The sequence below is a fragment of the Scophthalmus maximus genome, chromosome 7 (assembly GCF_022379125.1).
Source record: "Scophthalmus maximus strain ysfricsl-2021 chromosome 7, ASM2237912v1, whole genome shotgun sequence".
NCBI lineage: Eukaryota > Metazoa > Chordata > Actinopteri > Pleuronectiformes > Scophthalmidae > Scophthalmus > Scophthalmus maximus.
This window is the reverse complement of record NC_061521.1, coordinates 18,582,374-18,603,253: the sequence shown is the minus strand read 5'-3', so window position 1 is coordinate 18,603,253 and position 20,880 is coordinate 18,582,374. Positions and strand designations below refer to the sequence as shown.

At 39.5% G+C, this 20,880-nt stretch overlaps 1 protein-coding gene across 3 annotated transcripts in view; it reads left to right on the top strand.

Annotated features, from left to right (window-relative positions):
• The window catches only part of lrrc4ca (leucine rich repeat containing 4C, genome duplicate a), an 85,400-nt gene extending 66,635 nt beyond the window's left edge, over positions 1-18,765 (top strand). For 2 of the 3 annotated variants that reach the window (XM_035643331.2, XM_035643329.2), the window contains exons 2-3: positions 1,394-1,467; positions 13,298-18,765. In XM_035643331.2, coding sequence (XP_035499224.1) covers positions 13,349-15,295 — 1,947 coding nt within the window. In that variant the 5' untranslated portion in view covers positions 1,394-1,467; positions 13,298-13,348 and the 3' untranslated portion in view covers positions 15,296-18,765. The remainder of the gene's footprint in view (positions 1-1,393; positions 1,468-13,297) is intronic. The other variant, XM_035643333.2, reaches the window with a different exon arrangement.
• The last annotated feature ends 2,115 nt before the right edge of the window (positions 18,766-20,880 follow it).

The window sequence follows — 20,880 nt, the reverse complement described above, 5'->3', positions numbered from 1 at the left end:
CTGGGTGACATGTCACTTAGATAAATGTGGGCACTGGAGTTTATTTTGGTTTAAACCCAGTGTCCTTACACGACTATTTACTCTCTATTACTGTAAAGTCCCCAACTGTTTATGTCTGGCATTAAACATTAAATATGCTTTATATATATATATATATATATATATATATATATACACAATAGGAGTAACGTATACTGTAAAGATTTACATCCTAAGTAGGAACGAACAGAATTCGGGCTAATTGCATCAACATCCAAGTGTTGGGAAATACAGATTAATGAAGTACTGATGTTTTTTTCCATGGGATTTAATGCCAAAAATGAAATACAGAATACTGCCTGTCTTATCCTTTTGGTCACTCATGTGAGACATGACTCTTTAAAGGCTTGACCAGACTTCAACCAAAACACGTCAGTATAAAATTGTCTGTCCGGCAACAATAAAACAATACCTAGATAGTGCCAGACAGGCCTTGAATGTTCAATTATTTGGCCTGTGGACAGCAAAGTCTCCGATAAAGACTCGACTTGAATGATATGAGAATTGTCTCTGACTTATTCTCTGACCCCAATCGTCTCCAATGTGACTGTTGTTTAAGCCTTCTATTGTTTTCTCCTCTGCTCTACTCCATTTGTCATCAGATGCACATTAGATCGGCGGAGATGTGTTTGCAGAGTTTTACGGCCATTAGCCGCTGGTCATCTGGAAGTGATGCAGGCTCAATGTGGGCAACAGAGACGGCAAAACTGTTATCTTAAACAAAGTCTGTGCTCATGATCGGCCCACACAGAGATGTTGCACTGGATCAAACACGCATTTATTTGCACTTACAGTTTCTGCGCTGCACTAATGGGATGGCAGACGAGATCGAGAGCTTTATCTCCGTTTGCTTTTGTCCCCCATAATTTATTCAGCAGGGTCCATCGTCTGTGTTGCGTGTGCACGTCCTTGTGTACACAGGCTATGCATGTGCATGCGCATGTGTTTGTGAGGCTTCATGGCTTTGACTGTCCCCTTGGCCCCGGGGAATGAGCTCTTTTTCCGACTTACAGTGGAAAACTGTTAAGCTCCTCTTGTTAGATAGAGGTTCTCAAAGGCCCGAAAATATCGGCATCAGCACAGTGCTGAGGAAGTGGTTGAAAGGAAAACTAACAAGATGACTCAATGATTATTTAGAATCAGTAAAGAGAATTTTGAATTAGATGTACTTTGTCCTGGGGGTTTAAAAATTGCATTTTTGGTAGCTGAGTAGATACATCATAATCTTTCCAAAACAGTGCATTATTCATGGGCTGTACTCCGTGGAGAAACATAAAGTGGCCTACGAACTGCATCACTGTAAATGTGCTATCTATTTTAAGGTGTTCTTACATGCTGCCTCTTGTCTTTTCAGGGCCAGAGTTACAGCTCTTTGGAAGTTAACATGAGGATGACCAGAACCCCTTGGAACTGTGATTGAATTGGCAGGTAAGAACTGAATGAGACAGAATGTTGATTTAACATAGTCAATGCAAAAACAACAAAACAATCTGCAGAGTTACTATGTGCCATGAGTTAAAAATAGCAAATTTTAACCAGATAATTTTCAGTCATTTTAGAAGTGAGTAACTACTCCTGTGTGGATACACCCTGTGTTTTTAATTCAGTATTTTCTGAGAATGGACCCTCTCAGACAAAATAAATCATCCTTATTAGCTCAGAGAAACTACTTCTGGTACACTTCTTAAATTGTGGGAACACAGCACAGTCCAAAGGTGTCTGATTCTGGAGGATCGGAAACTATAAATCACTGGCAGGTTTCTCTGCCATCGCCCCATGAATGCTTGGATTACCATTCAGCCCACTGTGATCATGAAATGGACCAGGGAAAGCTGGAGGTATAAACTGCAAACTATGTCAATTTTTTTTTTTTGCTATTTCATGACTGTGCAATTGAATGTCAGATTTAAGATAATATCCATAGGGCCAGCAATCAACAGCATCATTTCATAAAGTAAGAAGGGTTAGCCATTGACACAGTGGGCCTTGACTCCACTACCTGGTCGATTCCACACCGACTCCGGCTGCCATTACTCTCACAACATGGCTGCTTCCATATCTGGGACATTTAAACTATTTTAGTAAAGTGGCAGGATTTGTCAATCTTTATATTGTCATTAATGACAACCACACCTTTAATTAACATTAGGGTTTTAGTAGCCCTGTTTCATACAGGTTTCACCTCTAGTGGTGTGTTCACACTGCACATGACGTGAATTTATTTGCACTCACTCGAGTTGAAATATTTGAACTTGAGCAAAAATTAGCGTGACGCGTTGACACGAACGGATTGGCGTCGAGATCCTCCCTGACGTCACTGTCATCCGACGTCGTGACATAGTGTGTGTGTGTGTGTGTGTGTGTGTGTGTGTGTGCTTACGTGCATGTGTGTGTGATAACCATACCATTGCACATACATGATTAATGGGTGAAAAAAGGAAGAGCTATGAAAAAATTTAAGTCTTTTTTTTGGTATTGATCCTAATGTGTATTTGTCCATTCGCCTTGAATATAAGTGGTATGGAGTGTAGCATGGCTGCAATACTGAAACTGATTTTATCCAAGGCCACAATACTGACTGAACACTTTTGTGAAATGGTAGAACATAAAGTCTATGTTGATTTATTAGTGACTTCTGTTTTTGCAAGTTCTGTTACTATTGTACATGTAGCAGATGCATACTGTATGTGGTGCAGATCCATATATATACAGCACATAAACCCCAAGCTGTTTCATTAGTAATGTTGAGCACAGTGGACTTTTAAAATAAGGCACGTTTCACAAGAAATGCAAGTGAAAACTCATAATATTAGGTGTTTAGGATTGACTTGATTGAAAAAAATGGACAGCGAGAGAGATCCGGTCTTTACCCAAAGAAAACTTCACCCAATCGCAGCGCAGCACTGAATGAGAAAACAGCATATTGAAGCTTGAGAAAGTCTGTGGAGGAGAATGGAAAGAAAAGAACAGCACAAAGTCATTGAAGCGGAAAAATAAAAATAACTTTATGACACTCCGCAGTGTTTCTATGCTGGAACTTCTGCTACACATTGTAAGAAGTCTATTTTCACAAGACATTTCACCTTAGTGTCAAACGATTTTTTTTCATTGTTGTTCAAAGAGGGCTGCTGACCTGGACACTGAATTATACCTCTGGTGTGAACGTCCCTGCTGCTACTCATGCGTGCAACTTCCACAATACACGTCTGCTTCACTTTTTCTGTGTGAACCACTGTCGCGGTGTCAGGCAGCTTTTACATGCGAACACTGCTCCTCCAGGCCGATGATGCTGTTTGTCTGTGCTCTGTTGTCATAATTTTTCGATCTATAATCCGTGCCACAATAAATCATTTTGGAGTTTTGGGTTGTTGTTTTTTTTTTGTTTTTTTTCAAGGCCGATGCTAGCAGCAAATCAGGCACTCACTCCCTGGCCATTGTGTGGCATTGAAATCTCACATAAAAAGGTGGTGATTGTCAGACCTCTATAAAAGCCTAATGGCTCTGAACTGATTTGATATGACTCACCTGAATAGTTGCTTTTGTGATTCACTTACTTCAAAGCTCCGTTTCTTGTGCTGTTTCTCTTATTGTACCTACCCTTTATATCTCTCCTAAGGGGGATGGGAGATTCTTCGTGGACCTTTTATTGAATTTGTGCAATTGATGTATTATATTTCTTCCAAACTACGGCATTTTCCTTCGGCAACACATTTCAGAAAAGTATGTTGTTGACATCCCATGTCTGTGTGTTCCCAGGTTGTAATTGAAGGAAACCCATCATAATTTGTCAATGTTTTAATACTAAAAATAAATCTTTATTATACGTCTCCTCACAGAGGCTTTCTGTTTTCTGAATCTGAGCTTCACTGTTCTTCTGTTTGATTATAGTATTATTAAATTAGAAAATAATATGACAGTAATATTTTAATATCCTGTGTTTCTTTACAGCTGCAGAAAGTGATAATGTTATTTGAGATGAGTATCATCCTCCTTTCTCTCCATCGCAGTGAAGACACTTATTCATTTAATTACTGTGGCTCATATTTGCATTCATATAATTCAAAATGTAATCACCGCATTGTGTGTGTGGTGACAGAATGTATTAAAATGTAAAATTAATTACAATACATTCACAGGTGGAACTTATAAGAGGCCAGTGGAGGCTGAGCTTCTCCACTGCTCTTCAAACATGCATTGATATTAAAGTTAAGATAGATTTAGAAATTCTTAAGAAATTGTATTTTTTTATCATAATGATTTGTTTAAAAAAATCCAAAAGGTCAAACCAGCCCATCATAAAATGCATCCAACACATTTTATTTGACATTTGACTCTATTTCTCTTCTTACAGTCACCTTTTCTTGGTAGATGCTGTGTACAGCTGACCTTCACTTCCACCGATGTTGACACTGGTATACTGACACATCAATCGAGGAGACATTACAAGCATGTGTCCTTGGACATTGCAACACCGTGCAGATCCTAAAATCAGTCAAATGTTCAGAGATGGGGAACCGGGCAGTGGTGTTTGGCCAGACATCGAGTTCTGCTCTTTTAACTCGCTGACACTTTGTGGCGATGTAATACTTTCGTTTCCCTCTGGATTTTGCCCGTCCGAAGGGATTAAAAGTATACAAGAATTAAACGTGAAGCCAGGCAAATTAATACCCACTTTGAATCTCAACACTTACTTTTAGTATATCCAACACTGTATACTTTATTATTCATTTTTCTTTTCTCAGTGTATTCCCTATCTCCTCCTTATCTCTCATGGTCCCTTGAGCTCAAACTCAATCACAGGGTAGAGACAGCGCTGCCTGGACGTCCGGGTTCACAGCCTCAGAGTGACCTCCGCGTGGCTCGGTCCGACTCTGGGTGATGCATGCTAACCCTGACCTCAACCAGACACCGTAGACTGACAGCGACATTATGGAGGGACTCTTTTCATCCTGCACCCTTGAAGAGTAGTTAGCAGCCATTTTCTGCCCACAGCCTCCCCGAAATGTTCGCAGTGTGAAGGATGATTTTATCAATATCTCTTGTCACCCACAAGCCCTTCGCTGCCAAAACACTGCTCACTGTGTGAAACAAGGAGGCTGTCACGTACGCAGCTTGTGAAAATTTGCACATGCTGAAAGCACACACCACTGACACACTCTCCCGAATGAACAATGGCGTGATTTTTTTTTTCCTTGAGGCACAATGGGAATCAAAACATAATGTAGGAAGATTAAAGAATTCATACTGGATATCACTTTTACTGGTGTTAAAATGGGTGAAGAGTTGCATTTGTGCAATATAACTAGTGTTAACTAGTGTGTGTGTGTACCAGCTAATGCAAATGTGCATACATATATCCTTGCATGTTTTTCCAAGGCCCTAGATGATTTCCTGATTGGGCACCTCTGTCCGAAGAGGCCAATTGAAATGACTGCGGCTCATTTATCAGGAAAATGTGTCTCTGCACGGGTCAACCTCTGATTGAGGGGGAGGCCACTTGCTCTGTCTCTGTGTAGAACTTGTCACGCACCTGAATAGTGAGTGTGATGCCCTGCAGTAATGATACACCTTCCTCATCATGTTCTGGTGACACGCCGCTCTCTCGAGCAGATACCAGAGCGTTGACTCACAAGTAAGGCATCGTCACCGTCAATGACCTCATTCAAAAAGTTTCATCATCGTACACCGCAAGATTGTTCGCCTTAAGAAGCACTGAGGGAGCTTGTGCAAATAGAAACTTACTGGATATTAACTGTTATTTACAAGCTTAATTGAACCCAAACACTGGAACTGCAAGTAATGAAGCACTTGAAGTTAATTTTCGGTTTTAGTATTTCATTGACTCATGCTGTGCCCATGCTTTTCATTGATTCATTAGATTATTCTAACAAAGTAAAATGCCACTTGAAATGGGTTTTGCTTATTGTTACTTTACTTAGATTATTGGCTTTTAAATCAGAATGGTTAAAAGTTGAATGCAAGTTATTTGCCAGAAACAAACTCTACATTATGAGAAATTGAAGCCTCTAGTGAACATACAGTGAGAAAGGACTTTTCAGTGCTATAGAAGACATTTGCTGTCTATTGATTAAACTGTGGAAATGTCCTTGGTCACAAGGAATAAAAGGGTAGATAAAATTAAATAATTATACTTGGGGTAATTTAACCTTTTGAGATCTTTAGGTCTGTAATTAATTGAATATTTACATTTAGTTCAACCAAAATATTTGAGTTGTCTGTGAAAGTCGGCTGTTGCTTGTCAAAATATTGCAAAACAGTGTTTCCAATACAAATTAAAACCCACTCTACTCACTAATATTCCATAGGGAAGGAAACAAGGTCTACCCCTCCCGTGTGAGCCCTATCACTGCTGTAATACTGATAGATGCATGGAGTATTATAAATCAACATGCAGCCAAAAAGCATTTCAACTTGAGAACTACTGTATGCAAAACATACTGAGCGATGACCAAATGGTTCATCACCATTTGTATCCAAATGATTATTTTCTAACAACCATTAAAATCTTAATAAGTTCATGTGATGTTTTTAATGTATCACAGGCCCACAAGTCAGCTTGTCGTCTCAGAAGAGTGATAATTAAAATCTAGCCCGCATTCCACGAGTCTGCAACATTCCTGACTGGAGATTGTGTTGTGCGTTATATTCCTTTAATGCCGCCAAATTTCCGATCTACATCTAGCGTTGCGATGCATAGTGCCTGAATCACAGAACCGCACATACACTTGAATGGATTTTATATAGTGGAAGGAAACCTTGCAGATTAAAATCACTTATTAATGTGGGTAGAACTGAAAACACCCAATCTAGAATCATCGCTTTACCAAGTTACGTTCAACTCATATTTACTACATATTTCCCCTTAATGAATGAAACTTGTGCTTATTTTTCTTACATTTCATGGGAACACATGAGAAATTTGGTAACATTGTCTAAGCTCATTCACCTCCAGATCACAAAGCCCTAGTCGTATACCACTTTCCCCCCAGTTATTCTAAAATATAGGATTTATATTGTAAATCTAGTGTTTTATTAACGTGTATGCCCTTGCTGAAAATATTTTATGAGCTGAATTATAAAGAAGAAGAAAAAAGGGAAGGCTTCTAAGAGGAGTTTTCCTCTTTTCTACAAGTCATTTCCTAACCCATTTACATCTCACTCTTTGCTCGTTAAATCTGTGTTTGTTGGATGAATCAAATTTAGTCCAGCAGCTTCTTATGGATGAGATAGACAAGCTGTGAGTGAAGGGATATCAGGCTGTGGGCAGGGAGCAGCTGTCAGTTTGTCACAATTAGCTAGTTTGCACCAATTCAAATCTTGTCTGTTTCACTTGGCTGGTCCAAAGTCGAAACAGCTACAGTATATGACCATTAGCTTGCAGCTGTGAGTTCTTCCTCTCTTGATCTCTGTTTGGGTTTGTATGTAATACCCGACTATGATATCAGGCATGTCAAATCCCAACCAAAAGTCAGTATTGGCTTTAAACTGATCTGACAGCCTAATGTGCTTAAGTCTATGTACGTCCTGTGGATCTAGTTCGTACAAAACGTGTTTGAGCTAGCTAGCAGTTTGACTACTTTGTGCAGAAAGTGATGATCATGTATGGCTTTAAAAGGTTTGCATATTGCTATAGTACCTTATTACATTTTGATGCAATGAGTAAAGTATTTTGTCTATCACTATCTGCAGTGATTGATGAAAAATAAACACCAACCAAAACCAGAATAACAGTTGTAGTTGTCAAATGAGTGCATATTCAGTGGTCATCTGCAGGTAATTTAAAGGCTTGCAAATTTGCTGGTGTGGGTGGGTGGTGGCAATGTGAATGAGATCAAGAGGTTGTCTGCAAATGGAATGCATCTTTTAATATCATGTGTGAGTGAGAGTGAAATGAGTTTTTACTTAGGAAAAAAAAAAGTATCATGAATAAAGACAAATAATTTAAGATAAATGTAATACTGCTGCTATCACTAAAAACAACCAATTAGTGATATCCACACATAACCAGGGTAATGTATTCAATTAGCTTGTAAGGGTTTGGAAACTGGGTTCAAAGACACAGTAAAAATATATATATAAATACAGAAGCAAAACAGTTGTATAGTGATATTGAGTGACATGTTTGTGTCTCAGCAGATACACAGCAGCCCCTGACACTGGCTGAAGGGAAAACGGTGTGTCCGGTCACTACCCTAAGGGAAATAATGCTTTTGATAAAAAGTGACCAAACACTGCATTGCAAAATATGATGATGTGACGAAAAATGATGTGATGGTAACTCGTTGCACAGGCCTACCTTAATCGAATCTATCCATTGCACTAATCGTGGTGTGTTCTGCATGTTTATGCTGTGCAGCTGGAGTGAGGAGAAGGCTTGGGATGCATGTGGTGGGTTTCCCACCCACACTGGAATCCATAAAGTATTCTGGTTTATATTTGGAGCTGTTGCAAGCTTGCTGGCATTATGAAGAAATGACCTGATTTGATTTATATCTCATTATTATTCTCCTTCCCACTCTCTCTCTTTCTCAAGAATAGGATGTGTGCCAACCTCTCTCTGTCACACACGTCTCACTTGCCATAGAAAGCCAAAGACTCTGTTAGTTACTTTTCTCTAAAAAGTTCATAATCAGCATCATAATCGAGCATTAACTAATTGAACAGAGCTCCAGTCTCCTCTCCTCTCACTTTCACCTTCAGTGGAAACTCTGAATGTGTTTGTATGTGAACGCTGAAGACAAGAGATGTTTGTTGACTGTGGAGAGAGAGCAGAAGGAAATCAACAGCGGCTACATCAGACCTATTTTAGGGAACTTTAGCCCCACTAGAATTTCCTGTAGTCTCGTTGAATAATTCAATCAACCTTTTCTGGCTGATTTATGATGCAAAAATATGATACAGGCTCGAGAAGTACAGTACTCGTGAAAAGGGCTGCGACTAGGACCCAGTGGTAATTGTTGTGGATCACACTATATGTACTGGTGAAAGCGGCTGCAGATTTGTAACTGTGCATTCAACCATAATAAAATAAAAGAAAGGTATGATGGAACACAGAACCTATACAAGCTTAATGTCTTATTTAAAATTGTGAAATCACGGTGTTATTCAGCTAAGGCAGGGTCATTGCTTTTCAGGTTGTGATCAAAAGCTTGTATGGAGACTGAAGACTGTGGTCATTGTACTGTGTCTACAGGAGAGCAGACCAATATCGGCAGGACAGCTGCCGTATTTATGCTGTAGGAGTATTGAGTATTGATTTGTTGTGTCATACAAAGAGATTAGTGTCTTGTTTCTTTGGCTGCCAGCATTAATTTCCATTGGTTTCCTTTAAGTAGTGTGATGGTAGATCCTCTGCGAGCTGGTTGATGTAACTACACCCTGGTGTAAGGAGTAATGTGGTACATATGTGCTTTTACAGGTACAATTGCAAGTGTCGCCTTTAATTAATTCAGACCAGGCTGTTGCAGTAAATAAAATATACTTTGTGGTCAACATTGAAAAGAATTGTGATGTGTATATATAACAATATCAAATGACACATCGAGACCCGTCACTGTAGTTTCACCTAAATAACCTGCTGCTTGTTCACAGTTAAACCATAAAGTTAAATGATGTAAAACAACTTAAATAATGTTACACTCCATTCTACTTGACTTTATAGAGTGAGTTAAGTTAAACTTCTTAATAATTGAGTCTATGGAAGAATACAGTGTGTCTCAGTTTAGCAACATAAGTCATTTTACAAATAAAGAGGGCCTACTATTTCGAAAGTTTCTTTGGCTTCTTTTGGCTTTTATTTGCAGATGACACCCAGTTATGCATTCATGTTAAAACCAAAATATACCGATGTTCTCTGGGAACATTTAGCTAAAATTAAAGTTGTATTAAAGCCTACAAAAATGACGAGAAGGAACTTTGGGGAATTCTTTGTATCCTCTGACGTTTGCAAGATGTCATGCTTTTTTGTTATCAAATATGGCTTGCTCCTTAACAGTTGAGCTGTACACAGTTGTCCATAGAAATTCCTGTGTATGGCTGTCTTCAGAATAATTCTCTATTTCATAAACCAGAAATTAATTTAGAAATGTTGCAGATTTTGCTCTTCAATTGTCTGCAGACCTGTTAATCTGGGTCACGCTTTAGTTCTCTTTATACCAGACAGAGACAGCTGGCAGCTGATAATATGTTAGACAAAAGTAAAAAAAGAGAGAAAAAATCATTCTTCTCTTAATCTCATTTTCCTTATCTCTTTTTATCTAATTTCTTCATTTCACCAAGTAAATCCAATTTTGCTGCCTTCATTGTCTGCGTGAGGACGTATTGTTTTTCTTAGTAAATCAGCTTCATCTTTTCTGCTGCCACAATTTGGATTCTGTTTCACTGATTCATTGTTTATGTCTTTTCGAGGTTTGATCTGTTGAAAAGGAGGATGAGCAAATAGTGGATGAAGATACAGGGATTTCTTTTTCAAGGAAACGTTATTTACAAATCCAAAGTGTATAACCATAAATATAGAAGAAATATATGAAGACATTTTTCAGCTGTATTCTTTCAACTGACCGGGTCAGTAGAACTTGGAAAGAGGAAAGTCATATCGCACCCGAGATTGTATTGTAAAGTGCAATATTTTGGAGGGAATCTCCAGATGAGTAACTTTTGAGCCGATCACTTTCGGGAGTGGGGGAATGTTGACACATGCTCTCAGAACGCTCATACAGAGCAAGGGGCTGGTGTTAAGCTGAGGTTTGCTGATGAGTATAATGTTTGTGAGAGAGACAGACATTTTATGTTGTGTTAAAAAAATGGAAAGGAAAACTACATATAGTGAATACATGTATATAGAGTCTACATACAATGCACAGGGTATACTCCTCCAATGCTTTCTTTTGTGATTGCTTTTTTATGTGCTTTTCAGCCTTGTGTTCAATTCCTGTCACATTTGGTCTGGTCCCCAGCATGAAAACACTTTGTCTCCTCCCTCAGGCTTTGGCTGCTTGGAATTTGAATTTTGTAATTGAAGAATTAATGATGTCATTAATCAAGCAATTAATCAGTAGTTACAGTAATAGAGTGATAGAAGTGAAGAGCTTTCTTTTTCAGATTAATCTGTGTTGAACACATTGTATAGGAGCAGAAAATAGGGTAATCCCACAACCTCAATCATGTAGCTTCTATTCTGTTCAGAAATCAGATGCCACGTCAATGCTGTTACACTGTAAAAATATTTCAAAATCTTTTTTTTTGCCTCAGTCACCTGTCCATACAACATGCAAGTTTTCACCCAAACAGATGCTCGAAGACCTGCTTGAGGCCATTAGTCCTTCAACAAGTCTCGGCCATAGTGGCCCATTGCTTCAACTCAACATTGTTTTGGCTGCACAAACACTGATAAACTAATCACACAACCTCAACAAAACATGAAAAACATTAACACATGAACACAGCATTTGTAAAACCAAATACAGAGGGGAACCCTTAGGGACTTCTAGGTCTTCAGAGAATGTCCAACATATCAGCATTTTAAATGTCATATTAACATATTTCAATTAATAATAATTATCTCTTTTAATTCCAATTTTTTGCTTATTTTCAATCATGAAAAAACGTTACAACTAGCTCACTCATTGGTTAGGACTTCATGATCAGGACAGAAGTCCAGGGCTTGTGTGTTTATTTAGTAAGTGATGGTTAAATCAGCCAATCATATTTTGCTATTGTACCGGGTCAGACAAAAAAACATCGCCCTACGCCTTCCAGAAGGCCACTGACATCTAGACGGGTCAGTGAGCGCAAAGTGTGAAATGTGTTGCTGGCGATGATTGTGTATGCGTATGTGCCTGTGTGTGAGCATGCGCACCAAAGCGGTGTTGGTGCAGTTGTGCGTTGTGTCGGAGCTTTTTGCCTTGTGGTGTGACAATGAAAGTGTGTGTGTGTGCCTGTGTGTGTGTGTGATGCAGCCGTGTGGCGGAGCTTCTTGTGCAGGGTGTTAGAGCTGTTCACATCTTCAAAAATATCCCCAAAACATTCTGACTTGTGCCCAGTGCCAGACCCCACGGTAACCCTCTCTTGTGTCCTTGCACTTAGGACTGTCAGTAACTGCAGCAACCAATTAATCTGCCTGCTCAGTGTCAGTGACCAATGAGTAACAATTGCGTATATTTTTGATTACCTTATTTAAATGTGATATTCATAAAATGAATCCCAAGAGAGCCTTTGTTTTGTAGAGCTCATAGGATTATTCTGTATCTACATTAAAACATGCTTGTGTGACAGCCACAGTTCTCTTCATGACAAATTTGGAAATTTTCTGCAGCATGCTGCTCAGTAGATCAGTGTTCCTCACTGTCATTTCACTATAGATTATAATTCTGGTACTTTGTGTTCACCATAATTTTCTGAATTTGTTCCAGTTTCCTAACACAACTCAAAACAATCAGATCAAGGAGAATCTGACTCTGCCCAGAGTCCTTCACTTACACAGGATGAAGCAATCCAGCTTTCTGTGACAGTGATAAAAATATTTATGAACTTCTAAACATTATGACACTGAAGCAACATCTCCTAATGAATCTTTATTTCTACAAGGGGGGTGGTTTTTGATATTCAATGCGTAAAACCTAATATAAATCTATTCTGGAATATAGCTTTTCTCAACTCTCAACTGTTTCCCCTGGCGTCATACATAAAGAGTTGCACATACAAATCCCCCTGTCCCATTTTGGCTTCCTTGTTTGACATTCCAGTTGCATACATGCCTTTAAGGAACTGTGACTTATAATCAGACCTTTCCTGATATCTCAACTTGATCGAAAGACTGGTGGGTGGCGTCAGCTTTCTTATTATTAATGTCCCCCCCAGTCTCAAATATAAATCACACAGCACAGCAGTCATAGCTGCTTTTCTTCCCTCCCTTTCTCCTCCTGCAGAGGAATAGCACAGTAGTTGGCGGCTTCATTCTGATTTTGTTTTATGTGACTGCAATTGAGAGTGTGAGGACAGTGCACCCAGAAACAGAATGGGATATAAGGCACTCGATCAAGATGCAAGTGTGTGTCTATGGTATATGTGTGTGATTATTATTAGCTACAACAGATACACAAATTTGATGAATATTACTTGGTAAAAACCGGGAATTTTAATTAGCAGTCTTCAATATTTTATACTGTATACCATTGAGTATTAAACCCATACATTAATTTGTCTAATGTATATCCTTCTGTCTCTCATTTCATTCCAGTGGGCCCAAATACTCTTTCCAAAGAGTGGAAGACCAGTCAACAAATTATGAATGTTAAACAAGATGACCTCCTATCAGCAGCAGCAGATGATGCGAGGTCCTAGGTGGAACCGGGCCTTGTCCGACCCTTTGCTTGTGCTGCTTCTTGCCCTCCAGCTGCTTGTAGTGGCAGGGTTGGTGCGTGCTCAGACGTGCCCCTCTGTCTGCTCCTGTAGTAACCAGTTCAGCAAAGTCATCTGCACCCGTAGAGGCCTGCGGGATGTCCCCGATGGCATCTCTACCAACACACGCTACCTGAATCTGCAAGAAAATCTAATTCAGGTCATAAAGGTGGACAGCTTCAAGCATCTAAGACATCTGGAGATCCTGCAGCTGAGCAAGAACCACATACGCAAAATTGAGCTGGGGGCCTTCAATGGACTGGCCAGCCTCAATACCTTGGAGCTTTTTGATAACCGCCTCACCACTATCCCAAACGGGGCATTTGAGTACCTGTCTAAACTAAAGGAGCTTTGGTTGAGGAATAACCCCATAGAGAGCATTCCCTCCTATGCTTTCAACAGAGTGCCCTCATTACGGCGGTTGGACCTTGGGGAGCTCAAACGGCTCACCTACATTTCTGAGGGGGCCTTTGAAGGGCTGAGCAATCTCCGCTACTTAAATCTGGGAATGTGCAATCTGAAGGAAATTCCCAACCTTATTCCCCTGGTGAAGCTGGATGAAATGGAGATGTCGGGGAACCAGCTATCTGTCATCCGGCCTGGCTCTTTTAAAGGACTCATCCATTTGCAAAAGCTATGGATGATGCATGCTCAGATCCAGACCATAGAAAGAAACTCTTTTGATGACCTACAGTCACTAGTGGAGCTCAATCTAGCCCACAACAACCTCACCCTCTTGCCCCATGATCTCTTCACTCCTTTACATCACCTGGAGAGGGTGCACTTGCACCACAACCCGTGGAATTGTAATTGTGACATACTCTGGCTAAGCTGGTGGCTTAAAGAGATGGTACCTGCAAACACTAGCTGCTGTGCTCGTTGTAGCTCACCCTCCCACCATAAGGGACGATATATTGGCGAGCTGGACCAGAATTACTTTCACTGTTATGCTCCTGTTATTGTGGAGCCTCCCACAGACCTAAATGTGACAGAGGGAAGTGCTGCAGAGTTGAAATGCAGAGCCAGCTCATTGACCTCTGTTAGCTGGATTACACCCAATGGTTCCATCATGACACACGGTGCATACAAGATCAGAATCTCTGTGCTGAATGATGGCACCCTGAACTTCACTAATGTCACCATGCAGGACACGGGCACATATACATGTATGGTCAGTAATTCTGCAGGTAACACAACAGCATCGGCCACACTCAATGTGTCCTCTACAGAGAACAGCAGCTTCAGCTACTTCACCACGGTAACAGTGGAGACTATGGAAACGCCACATAATGAAGGCTTCACCACAACTGTGCAACAGAAGGTGGGCCCCACCCCCTCTGCTGGTACATGGGAGTCTGTTTCCGTCACCTCGACGACTACAACCACATTTCGGACCCCACTATCCACTCGTGCCACAGAGAAGACTTACACAATCCCGGTCACGGAGCTGGGTGGTGAGGGCTCACTTAACGGCTTGGATGAGGTGATGAAGACGACCAAGATCATCATTGGCTGCTTTGTTGCAATCACACTAATGGCAGCTGTCATGTTGATTATCTTCTACAAGATGCGCAAACAGCATCACCAGCAGAACCACCACGCACCCACACGCACTATTGAGATCATTAATGTGGACGAGGACTGTGTAACAGGAGGCCCGGGCATGGAGGGCCACCTGACACTGCCTCCTCTTGAGCATGAGCACCTCAACCACTATAACACCTACAAGACTGCATACAACCATGTCTCCACTATCAACTCCATACACAGCTCTGCGCACGAACCTTTGTTAATCCGGGCCAGCTCAAAAGACAATGTACAAGAGACCCAAATCTAATACTTTTATTTCTTTCTCTTTTTTTTCAAAATTACACATTATAAAACTGACGGAATTACATAATACATTGCTGAGAGGACATTACTGATAACTCGTTTGGATTATGGCTCAAACATTGAGAAATAGACTTGTGTTTGGCAAATCAGTGGCTGATGATGTTTATTCAATGACTTTTGAAATTAGGGTATGTCTACAGTTTGGAAAGTGTCTTTACAAAAAAGAAGCTATTTATTTAAGAAAAAAAATATTGTGGTTAAATCAAGAAAAACTGTATTCTGCAGTTATTTTTTCAGCACTTACAGTTATTCATGTTTTCTTTTCTCCCTCTCATTTCATGGGATTGGTTTACTAATATACCTTCAAATCAAGGCACTCTGTTTGAAGACATACGTCAAGAAAATGTTGAAGCTAATCATTGTTTTGTGTTGTTTTTTTTTTACTTTTTTGATAAACTGCAGACTTTGGATCAGAGGAGATAGTAACCCAATTTGCCCCATGTATGAATGAATCTAGAGCACATTAGTGATTTTCTCCAGCTGTGGATTAAGTGATGAAATCTTTGTGACCATCTGTATCTGGGATGAATTAAACACTTGTTCATTATTTTACAGTGATTGACAGAACTGTCAGTGATGGAACTTGATCATAATTCACAATTAAATTATATCTCCTACATACAAATTAGGCACTTTGCTCTGTCATCAGCAGACTGAGGATCCTAAATGAGGGATATATGTCCTTCTACTTTACAAGCCAAGGCTCACTTTTAAAAGTTCATTTTAGTTAATCAAATTCTATAGATCACCTATGAAAGAAAAATGCTTTTCTTGTTATGTGGCTAATGTATATGCAAAATATAATTTTATCCCTGATTTCCACTTGTTTTGACTCAAAATTCCAAGCTTCTTGGACATGATTATCATAATGAAAAAGTTTCTGATTGCCTTTAGATCAATTCTGATTTATTAAAGTTATGATATATGAGCAACATTAATGGGAACTTTAGAATTAAGAAAACTGTTTTTGAAAATATTGGTAAAGATTTAAGGGTCAAAATTCGTGAAATAATTTAGTCCACTGCCTCCAAATGTTTCCAGTGAACAATGGCCTCACCTTTAACTGACAATACTTTGTACAGCTGCATGTGAAGATGATTGCTTTGAAGCCACCTTTTTTTTATTCTGGGACCCCATACCTCATCTGCAGTACTGCAGGATTGAGTGCTGTCAGAAGCAGACTGGTGAGCGGAAGAAAGAGCGTAAACCCTTTATACAGCTGTCTGAGCACACTGCCTGTCATCTGTGTGCCACAATTCCACATGGGCAGTGCTTGGCGGTTCCAGATTCACACCCTGCCCCTGCCAACCATAGGACTTGGCCCCGAGTGGAAGGGCTTATGCTGCAAGAGGCTTTAGGGGTGAATGTGTGGGATCGGGCATCAACCAGATGTTTGGGTTGCATCTGTCTCTCTCCCCCTCCCTCAGCTACAACACAATTTCCATTTTAATTGATGTGCCCATGGGCTTTGGATGGACACAGCTCTGCAGGCGCCCATACCCTGGAAACCATTTCAAAGTCCCCACCATTAAAATGGTGCCAGGCACCAGAGATGCAGAGGTTAGGCAGACATTTATCAGATTCCCCAGGTAAATTTAAAACAAACATGTGCATCTTGTTCTCCCCTGATAGTAAAATATACAAAAGGGTCAGGCTATTGTCATGCTTCATTCAGATTTGTCCTTTACAATTAATGTCAGTGTTACAGTAAGGAAAAAAAAAACTACTATCACAGATAGTTGCATTTACTTTCTGTGGAGTGATCATGCATACCACTATCCTGAAAACTGGAAGTGGCACTAAGAGGATGTTGCGGGTTTCAAAGATTCCCCATTTATGTTTTTTAAAGTGTTCTACAGTAGAAATAAATTATCAACACATCTACGTTAAATTTGCAAACAAATCCTGCTGCACAATGAACATCCCTGCTGTTCGCCTGCTTTGTTTTTTGCACACTTATTCTCAGCACTGTCAAGCTTAGGCAGTGTGATGTTCTTTGGCCCATGCATAATATCTCCTCCTGCTCTTACATCAGTCAAAACAACTCTAACCATAGTGCTCAGCCTTACACTAAACAGCTAAGTTGGACCCAGTTGAGTTCACAGTTATGCATTTGAAAATAAAGACAAATTAACAAAACTGTCAACAGATGGACATGAGCATATTATGACAGCATTTAAAGCTAGACACAGATGAGTGCATTCTACTCAAAAAGACAGATTTTAACCTAAAGGACAAATAGGCTACTTCCCATTGCTTATTGCTTCAGCATATTCCATGTAGTAGTGAGAATAAATGAAGAACATTAACAGAGAATTAAACAACCAGATAATAATCTAAAGCCCTACGCCCACAGGACTACTATTACCTTGGGCCCTCCTGTGGTATGTAATGCAATAATTGCATGGATTATATGTGTTAATACTCTTGGGCAAACTATTCTCATATCTAATACACAGGTCATGTGATATTAGAAATTTGTGATACAGCATTACTTAATTTCATTTTACTTTCTCCTTTACATTTGCCTTTCTTCCCCCGGGTTAAGAAATATGGAGGCTGTTGTGGAGATAATCAGTGGGAACTGTGCCACCCTTTGGCGTTCAAAATGGTGTGCTAGTATATCTACTCTGTAAGGCAAATCATATAATTTGATGATCAAGCTGATGGTAATGATCTGGTTTTGTTTAGTAAATTTAAATTTAACACAATATTTCTATTATCTTTAAATGTGCTGCACACAACACTGATATGGAGGGCTGATTGTTAAATAACAAGGTCCCCAGGTGACTTGTGTCCAGACCCAATGAGTCAAATTTTCCCCCAGGACACTATTTATCCCGTAATTGCACTTCTGTGGAGTCTGACACGTTTGTGAACCATAGAACCTGGATGTGTGTCATTTAGTCTGTGTTTGAATTCCTATTGATGGGATGTGGATCACAAATTTCTGGTCAGTGGACATAAGAGAGTGTAACCATCTTCCCCCTTTTGCCTTTAGTTGGAGGTAAATCGTCTGAAAATTTAAATGGTTAATTAGTTGCATTTTAGTCGAGCTGTCTCATGTATGTAAGATATCTAAATATTTTTGGTCAATATTCTTTTTTTTCCACATTCTTTTTTATCTTATTTTTTCCAAGAGGGAATGCTGTTCTAGTTGTAGATTTATATATATAAAAAAAACATTTTGAGGATAAAACAAAAACAAAAAATTTTAAATTTTGATTTTACATGTGCCAACAACCTGTTCTAAAAGTGGAAAAAAAAGAAACATGCTGTAAAAGAATAAGAGGCTGATTTTCATGTAAGCATTCTTTCATGACCTTTAAAAGATATGGAGATCAATTATAGAGACCAGAGTTTGTAGTTCATACACAAAATATGGTTAAAATAAACTATTGTTGTTTTTCTGTATTGTCTGATTCTTGTTTTCATCCTCCATCTGCACTGATAGGGATAAAACAGTATAATACTGGGAGTCTAATACATTCACGCACTTTTGAAACCATTAATTATCAGCAAAGCCAATGCTTATCAAAGACTTGTAAAACTACTATTTGGACAATTCAACTGACAATTAAAGATAGATTCAAATATTTTAAGTTAATGAATTTTAACAGTTTCATCATCAACATTAGGGAAGCATAAGAATCATTGAAGGTTGAATTCCATCTTTTTAATGGCCCTTGCTATTTTCTTTACCACATTATCTCTGAAAGTGTAGTTTCATCGTAACAATGCAATCAATTATTTTTTCAACATTTTTTCTCTCTCCTCTCTCCCCCATTTTGCTTCTCTCACACCAACCGGTCTCGGCAGATGGTCGCCCACAACTGAGTCTGGTTCTACTAGAGATTTCCTGCTGTTAAAAGGGTTTTTTTTTCTCCTCAACAGTTGCCAAGTGCTTGCTCACTGGTGGGTTTTCTTTGCAACATTGTGAGGTCTCAATCTTACTGCCTTGAGATGATGTATGTTGTGATGTGGTAGCCCGGCGTGGCCAGACTTCTACTCAAATGCGTATTATCTGGAACCTCTCAGTTATTTTTGAATTTTTTAAGAGGCAAGTTTTCTTATATTAATTCACAGTAACAATCAATATCACTATCATCTTTGTGACTTTAATCAATCTATAATTATACCCAAGCTCTCAAAGTTAATTTAGTTAGGTTAGTTAATTCAATGCTTGATCTGATTATCTAGTAAAACTTGGTCATTACACTGTTTTGTCAGCTTATGGAGAGCTAATAAAACTGCATTAGTGAGACATCATGTGATTGGGATTTTATCCTGAGCAGATTCCATCACAAGCTAAACAAGATGAGTGCACTTCCTCTATCATCAGCATTCATGCAACTGCTCCACTTGGTAATTAGCCAAATAAAAATAAGATTGTGATTATCATGTGATCAAGTCATTTCACAACGGACAAGCCGGGAGTAAATATTTGGACCCAAGAGTAATTACCATCTCCTTCCAGCCAATCAGTAGCAGGTAAACACAAACACAAACTACAGTAGTAGTGCCACACTTAAATTCAAGATATATTTTAGTTAAACTGAAGGGTTCATATCAACAGTTCTTAGAAAATGAAGATTTTGTTTTTGTTTTTACACCACCTCGCTCCATTCCACAGAGAACAGTCAAATATTGTTAGTTAATATTTTCTAAATATGATTGCCCTAATTATTCCAGAACTGCATGCTGCACTGTACCTGATGCTTTTTAGTTCCCTTCCTTGAAAAAAAGAAGTCCTACTCACATGCTTAAGCAATGTGAAACCAAATGCAATATGAAGAGACAAACCCACAATCCAACTATAAAGCTGGACAGGGTTTTAACTTTGTGGTCCTTTGCGTCGAAGGGGTCAGTTGATGTGGTTCAGGCATCTCATCAGGATGCGTCCCGGGTGCCTTTGGAGGTGTTACGTTGCACACTGAACTGTGAGGAGGCCTTGGGGCAGACCAGAACTTTCTGCAAGGACTACATATCCCATCTGGCCTGGGAGCACCTCGGAATCCCTCAGGGGGCTGGAATCCCTCAGGGGGCTGGAAAGCGTGGCTAAGGAGAGAGATGTCTGGAACACCCTGCTCAGGCTGCCTCCGCCACCCGATCTCAGATAAGAGGAAGAAAATGAGTAGATGGATGACGGACTACAAAACAGACATACTAGCTTGAAGGTACCCCATTAATTAATCAATCGATCAATCAAACTGTCAATTTATGCACTGACATTCCAACTTTGTCTCTACTCGGCATCATCCATATTCTCACCATTTCTTTTTTTCCCCTTTTTTAAAATTCTTTATACAACAAGGTGTGTGAGGCAGGTAAAAGGCGATTGGCGGAAACTTTTGTTTTTGCTTTCACAACAGGGAGCTTTGATTTGATGCACTCTATCAATCAAGCTGCTGCATCGGCAGCATCACTCGAACCAAGTAAGAAAAATAGATAACAGCAAAGCTGTCCACATCATTCTGATAACTGAAGTGTGGAGAATGCCCAGCATGATAATAAATATGACAATGAATC